This window comes from Haliotis rubra, unplaced genomic scaffold (assembly GCF_003918875.1).
Source record: "Haliotis rubra isolate DU_JTF1 unplaced genomic scaffold, ASM391887v1 Scf380, whole genome shotgun sequence".
NCBI classification, from domain to species: Eukaryota; Metazoa; Mollusca; class Gastropoda; order Lepetellida; family Haliotidae; genus Haliotis; species Haliotis rubra.
In genome coordinates, this window is record NW_025767058.1 from 27029 (window position 1) to 38607 (window position 11579).

The window sequence follows — 11579 nt, forward strand, 5'->3', positions numbered from 1 at the left end:
TGCTGAATGCGGCGTTAAACAACAACCAAACCAACCAATTGCTAACCAAACCAATCCCCCTTTGTGCCTGTGCTTCTCGAGTGAAATGTAATACCCACAGGAAACAGTTTGAGAGAGAAAGGAAGGGGGTCATGTATTCAAATGACTGAGCTTCCTTTGTATCATTTTATGATGGACGATACAGACACGCGTACTTAAGACCATTGTAGGTTTAAGGGCACAACACACGTTGTCTGAAGCTGTCAAAGTAGCTTCCTGACTGGGGCATCCATCAGCTCTAAGCGATGTATTTAAACTGGACCAACTTCACGCTAAAAACAGTATTATTTCTATTAGTGAGCTGCTATGTGTACGCAGAGAACAACTGTAAGTATGTGTCACTACCCTTGTGTATAGTTCTATCATTCATATGTACACGTCATTCACGGTGCTTCAATAATGTATGATGTTACTGTCAGTAGAATGTAGGTCATCATCATATTACAAACTGATGGAAATTAGTATGAAATATAACTTAATGCATCGGCAGAACCTTTGTTTTAATTATAATATGTCCATGCAATACAATGATTAGTTTATTTGAGTAAGTGAGTATGATTTTACGCCGCGTTTAGCAATATTCCAGCAATATCACGGAGGGGGACACCAGAAATGGGCTTCACACATTGTACCCATGTGGGGAATCGAACCCGGGTCCTCGGCGTGACAAGCGAACGCTTTAACCACCAGGCTACCCCACAGCTCCCATAATTATAATATGTAGTAGTAGTAGTAGTAGTAGTAAGCTTCACACATTGTACCCATGTGTACTTTATTGTGATACAAAGTCATTCTATTTGTGATCAAATCATAGAAGGTGCACAGTGTCATAATCTTTTTAAAGTATTTTCTGAGGATGCACATACACGTGTTGCTGAATTCATTATCGATTGTATTTTCATCAGTGTATAACTTTATATCAGAAATAGCAACTGTTCACCGGGAATTTAATCTTCCTTATCAACAGGGTACAGACGATTCTTTCCACAGACACAAATCTAACGCTACTAACGCCCAAGGAAGCAGCATGCATCTCTGTACAGTAAATCTATCATAGGATATCCTGCTTGTGTCCTGTGCTGTTGTGTGCCAGGCTGACTCACGCTCACAACCAATGAGTTGCCCCACCTAAGGGTGATGACATAAAGATAGCATTCCCTATATACTGAATCTTGTTATCAATCGTAATAAAGCCTGGTCGCTTTGTCTGAATGCCAGAAAGATATTAATGATCTGAAGGAATGGTTAGATGTCTCAGATACTTACAAATAGTCCTTCATGGCGTGACAAAACGTGAATACGGGTTATTTAAAATTATTTGTTCAATTAGAAATGAAGAAGTGTCTCTCTGATTTAATGATCATGTGAGAGTGTGAGGATATCATACGCAGATCTGTAGGGAGGGGCGTCCACCCCTCTTCCCCACCCTACTCTAACCACACACCGCCCCACCATGACGGCTAATTGTGTACCACTGATGATCGGACCTTTGTCGCTGTAATGTCACAACTGGGACTTAACTGTTCACTCAGCTTCTTAAATTGTTGCTAGACATCATAGCCACAAAGCCTTCTCTATAATCATGCGAGATCGGACACAGCATAAAACTGTGAATATTCCTTTAGTACTTTGATGTGTGTCGCCTTAATTTTTTAAATCGAAGTAGCTCGAATTAATTAAGACTTAACGATATGGTTATCGTAAATATTCTTTGTCAGCCTACAAGTACAATATCTGTCTATACATAAATACCTACATATGCACACAAACGCGCGTACGCACGCACACACGCACACTTCTCAAATTGGGATCTCTCCTTTCATAACTCCCTGACCTGTCCCTAACAGCGACACTTGACCTCTACATCAGAGATGATGTCTCCAGTTGGACGGAAGCTCGAAGCGCCTGCAGCGGAGATCTGTACGTCCCCAATGATGACAGCGTTCCCAGCAGCGTGTCTGCCAAGATGCTGTTGAACACCTACTACTGGATCGGTGCCATACAGTATTCAACGTGGATATGGACACGTAAGCGGCTTAGTTGATTTATATGCTGGTGCTGCCTACCGTCTATCAGCAGTCGGGAGGTTGGGTAGCCTTGCGGTTAAAGCGTTTGAAGACCCGAGTTCGATTACCCACATGGTACAATGGTGTCCCCCACTGTGAAATTGCCGGAATAGTGTTAAAAGCGGCGTAAAACTAAACTCACTCAGCAGCATCCCGATTGCGTAGATCGATGTTCATGCTGTTGATCACTGGACTGTCGGGTCCAGACTTGATTATTTACAGACCTCCGCCATATAGCTGGAATACTGCTGAGTGCGGCGTAAAACTAAACTCACTCACTCACTCAGCAGCATGGAATGTCACATGACATGATGACTTCAGTATTTTGAATAATACATACACACATGTACACGTTTAGGTTAACATTTATTTGAATGTATTAATACGATCGAACGATAAACCATGTGTCCAAATGGATTTTCGTAGTTTTCATTACAATATTCTGATGCCATGATTTTTCATGCTTATTATGGTGCATAGCTGGGAATATATGTAGTAATTCGAACTTAATTACTAAAGAAAGACACTGTATAGTTATCCACTATTTATTGTATTAGTGGAACTGATTTTTATATTCATTTCATAATTAATCAAAACAACTCATACTAAACTCTCCTACAGAAGACAACACGCCCCTGTACAACTACATCGGTCTGAGGACACTCCCCCTCGGTCGACTACCATCAACAAGCAATGCCTGGAACTCCGTCCACAACTGTCACGTTCATTGTGGGGAGGATTGTACAGTGCTCGGGCTCAGGGTATGTGAACATGGATCGTCTTCCTTTTACATGTAATTTAGTATATCATCATCGTTTGAAGTGCTGGTTATTCAAAAGCATAGTTAACATTAAAAATAGGAAACCATAAAACCTACAAATAAAGTGACAGTATCACAGTATGAATAAACTGCGACTGGTAATCATTTTGCTGAGCAATTCCTATGTTTGGGGAAGATCCTTTGTCTCCTGTATTTTGGGAAGATCCGGATGTGGTGGTTGCGGACCTGAGTGTGTGTCATACCATGATGGTGATGGTAGGTGCTCTTGACATCAACCACTCGTTTGTCAGGTTCTGGTTCGGAGATCCGGCCGCGTCATACCAAAAGACGTTAAAATATGATACTTGTTGGTCCCTGCCTGGCGCTCGGCATTAATGGGTACAACAAGGACTGGTCGGCTCGGAGTCAGTATAATGTGTCTGAGTGGGGTATTCATGCTTCACTGCGGCGTGGTATCTCAGTGGGGTAGCACTATAAACCAAGCTTCAGTCTGGGCTAGTACAAGGAGCCCGCACATACACATACACCCGCATGCACGTCGTCATATGAGCGAAATATTCTCAAGCACGACGTTTAACCCAATTTCACCTCACCTCACCTGGTTCGGAGATAGACAGATAGATAGACAGACAGGCATAGATAGACTGATAGACAGATAGATAGACAGACCGGCATAGATAGACTGATAGATAGACAGAGATAGATAGACTTATAGACAGATAGATAGATATATAGACAGACAGAGGGATAGACAGACAGATAGATAAATAGATAGATAGATAGACTGACAGACAGACGAATAGACAGACAGACATATAGGGGATAAATAGATAGACAGAAAGATAGATAGATATATAGAGTGATAGATAGATATATGATAGATAGACAGACAGATAGATAGATAGATAGACACATAGATGGATAGATAGATAGATCTATTTTCGTTGTTAGATGCAGGTGTACTGGAAACAATGCGTTATTTTGTTACAGATGAACGCGTGTTACTGTCTATGTACAGATGAAGATGTAAGCTTACCGGATGTATCCACAGAGGTCAAGTGCCCTGGAAATTGGGATGAAAAGTGTGGAAACAATTCAGGGTTGTCCGTCTATAAGCTAGGTACAGTGAACCCGTTAATCCGGAATGCACCATTCCGAGTATATACCATCGTCTGTATAAACACATTTCGAAATGAAGGAATCATGGCTACGGAGTAATCTCCCTTTGTTTGCGTGTAGTTGTACCCAGAAGTTCATTAGATGGGTTCAGGATTTTTTGGGAAAGTTATTAAAATTTTGTTTGCGTTGTATTTGTAATCTTAGGTCAGTGAGGTTTCTGGCAAATGCTCACTTACCTGAGCGGTAAGAGTGAGCACATATTATTGAAAGCCGCACCAGTGCTCAGAGTTCAAACGTTAACCTTATTATTGTACACATTATATGTCCATGCGTCCTCGATAATCTCCAGGGTATACGTTCCGATAAATCTCCACTAGGTACGATCGTTTGATTGTACTAGGGTACTAGTGATGTTCATGACAAAGTTTAACATACACTGAATATTATTTTCCTCCGTGAGATAGTGTGCGGGTGTATTTTCCCCAAAGTATAATAGTATTGACATAATTATAATAGTGAGGGAGTGAGTTTAGTTTTACGCCGCTTTTAGCAATATTCCAGCAATATCATGGCGGGAGACACCAGAAATGGGCTTCATACATTGTACCCATGTGGGGAATCGAACCCGGGTCCTCGGCGTGACGAGCGAACGCTTTAACCACTAGGCTATCCCACCGCTTCCATAATTATAATATGTAGTAGTAGTAGTAGTAGTAGTAGTAGTAGTAGTAGTAGTAGTAGTAGTAGTAGTAGTAGTAGTAGTAGTAGTAGTAGTAGTAGTTGTTGTTGTTGTTGTTGTACTGTATATTTTGTGTTTTTAACAGAGGGTATCAAATTCAGGCCAACTGAAGGAGGACAGTGTGTATATGCTGAAAGATCGGGAGTAGCAGCCTCATTTAGTCAAGTTAATCAGACTTTGTGCGACAGAAGAAGAAGATACGCTTGTTCCGCAAACAGTATGTGTATTTTTTAATTGTTCTTTAGTTTATTTACCATATTATAAAAATCTCTTATTTGTTCTATATTGAGATGATACTGTCAAGATAACAATACCATTCTAGCAATTCCATATGGTATCCAGAGATTAATGTTTGGTAGACATAACGTTACAGACAACCCGACCTGAAGGAGATTACAAACAATGGTTACAGAAAGGAATACACCAAATAGGTAGGCAGATCAAGCAGAAAAGAGTGTCATGATCCTGGCTACTATATCTGCTGCAATAGCTTCTGGCTACTGCGTAAGTCACTGAGTAAGACCCAGAGTAAGTCATTCATAATGAGAATAAAAATTGTGTATTGTCTGCTGAAGATTTTTAGTACTTAGATGAAACTTCCAAATAGCTAAGATGCTAGTGTTAACATGTCTGTCTCCTCCAGAATATGTATTTTGGAAAAGAAAGAAGTTAAGCTACTGGATAAGTTTTGCATGTTATCTTTTAACCTGCTATCAATATACTGCCTTCGGACCATGAGCACTTTCAATTACAGCTAATTTAATCCACGTATTTCAGGATTTTGAATCCTGATGAAATGAAACCAAGCCGATAACAGAAAGATGCAATGTGTTTCAGGTACATCGTGGATGTACGGAAGGTGTTCAGGGGGCATCTGTATCACACAGAGGCAATATCAGAAGAACTGGGTAGATGCAAGTGCTGCATGTTCCTTGGTGAAAGTTACCCCCTCCAACAAAGATAACTTCACACTGGCCATGCACACCGGGGTCGAGGTGACCTACTGGATTGGTTTATCAAGACCACTTTCAAGTAAATGGATTAATGGTGAGAATAGTGTGCGATTAAAATTAAAGAGAATTTTTTTATCAAAACATGTTTTTACGCTTCGGTGCTTCAACCAAGACGCGTGTTTAAAATGAAAACTCGACGATTGATAGATGCGTCTTTTGCAGTCACAGTTAGTATTGATCCAATAATATCACGGAGGCAACGTCTAAAACAGTTGGGTATGGCGACAGTCAGTCGACCAGGTCACAAACTTCATTCGGTACCTTCATTACAACTATACTTACTCGTGAGGATCCGAGTTAGGATTCGTCTTCAGCAGCCCATGCTTGGCGTAGGAGGCGCATAATGGGATCGGGTGGTCAGGCTCGCTGACTTGGTTGGTCATCCTACCCAAATTGCGTAGTTCGGGGATCATGTTGTCAATCATACCTAAAAAGTAATAAACAAGTGAAAGAACTAGGGGGTATGGATATGATAAAACTATAAATGAATAACAATGATAGGTCAAAGTCATCCTCCATTATCAAGGGTCTAACCTCCCTGATTTTGGATAAATATCCTAGGTCGTTAAAGCGTCCATCTGAGGTGACATCAAATGTTTAAAACTCATTTAAAACTTGAGGAATCATTCGCCCGTGAGAGTAATTTCATTGGACGGCTATTTTTAGCGTTGTTTCGGAACCAGTCGAATCTGTGATAGTAAAAAAGTAGACCCTCGATATTTATCTTTGATATAGTGCAAGACATCGATGATGGTGACGTGTATACTGAAATCTCTTGATAAGACAGCATCATTCATTTCAGGGACGATGTTTGCAAGGTACGGGACCGCCTTTCCGGACAGCACCGGACCCATGTGTCTGGCTATGATAGCGAACAGGGGGCTGAACATAGACCGACTTTGGGTTCCTTGTGAAATGCGACATCGATCAGTATGTGAAATAGGTATGTTGTTTATCGTAACAGGGTTCAGTAGGTATGTTGTTTATCGTAACAGGGTTCAGTAGGTATGTTGTTTATCGTAACAGGGTTCAGTAGAATGTGTACATACATGTAAACAATGTCTGGGTTTAGTAGAATATTCACATACATGTATACAGTGTGCGAAAAGCCACTGGCCCGCTAGCCCGTGGCCAATAAAAATCCAGTCCGGCCAGTATATCTCCACGGTCACTGCCCGATTGGCTATAGTTATAACAAAGTTACACTGTTAAATCCTCCAAGTTTATGGCCCGATAAAAATGTTCATCATATTAGCAACTTAATAATGAAACCCCTGTCTTTCCGATAATATCTTATTCTCATCTATTTTTGTAATCTTTTGGTTAATGTCTACATTCAAATTACGGGTTAGTAAATTATTCTGTGGGCTAGTAACTTTCAGGCATAGCTAGCCCAACTGGCTAGCAAAATTTGGAAACACTGCATGTATACAATTTGGGTTTTCAGTGGAGTATTAAGATGCATGTATACAATGTTGGGATTCTGCGGAATTTTAGACACAGGAAAACAATTTTGGATCCAGTGGAGTATTTAGGTACATATATAGAATGTAAGGGTTCCGTGGAATATCAGATATATGCGAAAGATTTTAGGGATCAGTAGAGAATTTAGAAACTTGTAAACAATCTTACAGTGAATGAAGCATAGTGAATGAACAACTAGACTATAGATGCACTGGTAATCTACAATGTTAATGCATTTAAGAATCTGTTGGGGTTTCTTTCCAAGTATATGAAGGCAAGTAAGAGTTGTCTTGCGCCCGTTTCTAAGATTTTGACGTGGTACAGTGGTCAGAGCGTCAGCCCGGAGAGCGGAAGGTCGCGGGTTCGATCCCCGACCGCGTCATACCAAAAGACGTTAAAATATGGTACTTGTTGGTCCTGTCTGGTTCTCGGCATTAATGGGTACAACAAGGACTGGTCGGCTCGGAGTCAGTATAATGTGTCTGAGTGGGGTATTCCTGCTTCACTGCGGCATGGTATCTCAGTGGGCTAGCACTATAAAACCAGCTTCAGTCTGGGCTAGTACAAGCAGCCGCACATACACATACACACGCATGCACGTCGTCATATGAGCGAAATATTCTCAAGCACGACGTTAAACCCAATTTCACCTCACCTCACCTTTTGCAACCTAAATTGTTTATGCATGTTAGTTTGATTTCGTTTCGGTTTATAAATAAGATCAAACTCTTCTACTCGTTTCTCAGATTTATCGCTCTTGGGTGAGGGTTGAATGAAACGTGTATGTATCAGTGTGTAATTAGATGATGACGCTCAGCGTTAATTGACAGTGTTAGTTATAGACATGTTTGTGTCACGAAACAGCAACAACTTCCTCCATACCACCAACAACATCATCTTCATCAACGACAACATCGGAGATAGAAACAACTTCTTCCATACCACCAACAACATCATCTTCATCAACGACAACAACGGAGATAGAAACAACTTCAGCGTTGGCGACGATGACAGAGATGTTCACAAGTGAAGAAAGTTACGTGAATGTAACTGACGAAGCTGACGGCACCGAGAACAGTACCCTGGCGCCCCCCTGGTGATCGTGGTGAGGAGCTGTAGTAGCTATTTCATATTGCGGTCAATATATAGTTTTAACAATGTCCAAGTACTTTATTGTCGGTTCGAGTGGTTTCCGTGTACCCATATCGGAATCAAACAAACACCTGAGGAGGAGCGACGAGCTAACACTGTACATAACTACTAGGCTCTCCCAAACATGCAGACTGATGAATGATCCTGAATTATCTCTAATGAAACCCACGAGCATGGGTATGAATGAAATAGGACGAACTGGGATTCAAACTCACAATTATCGGGTTCTGGTGTGTCCAGGGGACGTAACTCTGCACATCTTACTTAGGCGCCTTAGGGGACTGCCTGTGCTGCCGGTGTTTGAATAGAAAATGTAAGGTTCTTTACAACCATTCAATTGTTGTTTTCCAAAGTACAACCTAATAACATCATGTACTAAACGAAATACTGAACTCCAATATTGACTAGACGAAATGTTACATTGCAGCTGAATATTAATTTAAAATTAGCAGACCAAAATTAACAGACAATAATAGAAGTTTGGAAATATATAATATATAAGTTCTAATTTAGTATTTCTTTCACAGTTTCACCCAAGGCGTGATATACGCCTATATCACGATGTGTATTTGTCTTACCCCACCTTTCGCGAAATCTTGTTATTTACTTTATCAATAAGTGATTCATAAGCACATACTGATGATATAGTCGGACTCTGCTTTTAGAAGACATATCTTATGAATATTAGCGTTTTGCTCTATATTTACATCAACATTGTTTTCCAGGGCTATTCATAGGGTTAGCTGTTGGGTGCATCATACTGCTGGTGGTTGTAGTCACAGTGTTCATGTTCAGGTAAGTTAGGTTAACAGTCCTTTAGTTCAGTTAAGTTAGGTTAACAGTCCTTCAGTTCAGGTAAGTTAGGTTAACAGTCCTTTAGTTCAGTTAAGTTAGGTTAACAGTCCTTCAGGCAGGTAAGTTAGGTTAACAGTCCTTCAGTTCAGGTAAGTTAGGTTAACAGTCCTTAAGTTCAGTTAAGTTAGGTTAACAGTCCTTCAGTTCAGGTAAGTTAGGTTAACAGTCCTTCAGTTCAGGTAAGTTAAGTTAACAGTCCTTCAGTTCAGTTAAGTTAGGTTAACAGTCCTTAAGTTCAGGTAAGTTAGTTTAACAGTCCTTCAATTCAGGTAAGTTAGGTTGACAGTCCTTCAGTTCAGGTAAGTTAGGTTAACAGTCCTTCAGTTTCATCCAACCTTAAATAGTTTTACGATTTACAAACTTGCATTGAGCTTGATCCTTAATTATATATATCTATTTAGTGACCATGTTAATGTAATGCACGCACGCACACACACACACACACACACACACACACACACATGGTAATATGGCTTCTTTAACTGAGTTTGAACCCGACATACGACTCAGTCCAAACCGCCCTGGTACTAACAGTGTGTAAATGTCTCCTTCAGTTTAATTAATGAAGTTTGTCTTACCGTCATGTATACGGTACATACGTCTACAACGCCATACACTCATATTTCATTATTTTTTAGACACAAAAAATGGTGCTTCGCAAAGAGAGAGGCAAGTTTGAACCACTGGACAGCGCAGCCGTGGAGAATGAGACCTATGGCTTTCAGTTTGCAACAGCCACGGCTACCCCAGCTGTGGCATCCCAACAGCATCCAGCCTATCCACCAGCATCTGCTGCATCCCATCACCACCCAGCAACCTCTCCACCACCATGTGGAGTAGGCAGAACCAACAATCCCATCTATGACAATCCCGCTATCACTAATAGGCCCTTGAATGCCAAGGATGAGCATCGCATACCCACAAACGGCCACTACAGCCAGGTTTCAGTAAGAGCCGGATCCTATCATCATCTAACAACCTCCCCGCCACCACCATGTGGTACTGGAAGAACAATCAATCCCGTCTATGACAATGCAGCTATCACTAATATGCCCCTGAATACCAAGGATGGGTCCCGTTTACCTTACAACAGTGAACGGAAAGATCCTTCCGCGCATGCGTATGACTATCTAGCTTCTGATCAACATTACCAGGCTCCCCGAGACGGAGGAGTGGTTGACACTTCCACTGATGTATCGGGGATTAACGACACCGGGGCAACTCGCGGCGACGACTACAACCACATCACCTATGAAGCAGACCGGCCTAGATACAAGGGAGACTACAACACTGTCGTCACCAGAGTCGTCCCTGATTCAGATGTCGGAGAAACTGGTGACGTATACATGCAACCGATTGCTGAAACCGACGCCGACGTCAACGGATGACAGTAATTCGGGCATCCAGCACTGCATTCGTGACCAACTCGTGTTATTCCGGGACAAGACGAATAGCTTTTCTTGGAGGTTACGGAAAGGGGCGAGTGGTGACGAATGCTGCTGATCATGCGGGGTTTCCACAATGAAGGGGCGGTAACTCACTGTGTATATAGTCCACATATCGATGCACGTCAGACAAGTGTCAGGAAAGTGTTAATTTATCGCTTGTTGTCAAGGTGTTGGGTCGTCACTTCCTATGGTATTTAAACGTTCGGTGTTCTCATACTGATATGGACGGCACATTGGTAATTCTGCGTAAAAACACCTCACTAACTCAACGGGTGAACCAAACATGAGTAAAAAAATCATTAAAACAACTGTGTCCTACAGTTTCTGATGTCTTATTCTGTTTTGGTATTTGTTTCATCTGAAACAGTTATTGTGTTTAGTTTACACTATGAGTCTAAAAATATAATTTTCTCTTTCTTAAATCTTGCAGCAGTGTATTTGGATGGCAAACATCTGCTTTTGAATCCATATATTCATATTCGAGAAAACATTCCTACTCTCTCAGCGACTGCATTTACGTTAGAGACGTATATTGTATGATATTTACCAAATCTAGGTCAGTCAGACTAGTGGTTGATAGCGTGATCCCCATGACGCAGTCAGTCACAGGTTCTGACCACCGGATCTTCATCTCAAATAGTTCTTACGACAAGCATGGCGTTCTTGCATGACACATTCATGAAGCCATTGATATTGTTTGTGGCAATATATCCACCACTTTCTGTGACAATATAACTTTATAATGATGTATTGTTAGTGGGTTTCCTTCAAACATACTAGTTACAGTTTACTGAAAACTACTACAGATACTTTATTGGTGCTACGTGTTTAATTAAAATCCTATAGAGTCTTACATCTTAAATAGCCTATTGTTCCTGAATAAAACATTATTGCTTTGCACAG

General features: G+C 41.1%; 1 protein-coding gene across 6 annotated transcripts; it reads left to right on the forward strand.

The window, feature by feature from the left end:
- The first annotated feature begins 205 nt into the window (after positions 1-205).
- Positions 206-10801, forward strand: LOC124286353. Of its 6 annotated transcripts, none has more exons than XM_046722719.1 (10): positions 206-366; positions 1887-2066; positions 2727-2866; positions 3877-4006; positions 4830-4961; positions 5582-5791; positions 6560-6700; positions 8086-8141; positions 8202-8326; positions 9099-9168. In XM_046722719.1, exons 1-9 carry the CDS (start codon positions 285-287, stop codon positions 8319-8321), a joined length of 1191 nt encoding a protein of 396 aa, XP_046578675.1. In that variant the 5' UTR covers positions 206-284; the 3' UTR covers positions 8322-8326; positions 9099-9168. The 6 variants fall into 6 exon arrangements, with proteins under 6 accessions (XP_046578675.1, XP_046578677.1, XP_046578673.1 ...); XM_046722721.1 differs by having other exon boundaries at positions 8086-8134; positions 8195-8326; XM_046722717.1 differs by lacking the exon at positions 9099-9168 and adding an exon at positions 9867-10801 and having other exon boundaries at positions 8086-8326.
- The last annotated feature ends 778 nt before the right edge of the window (positions 10802-11579 follow it).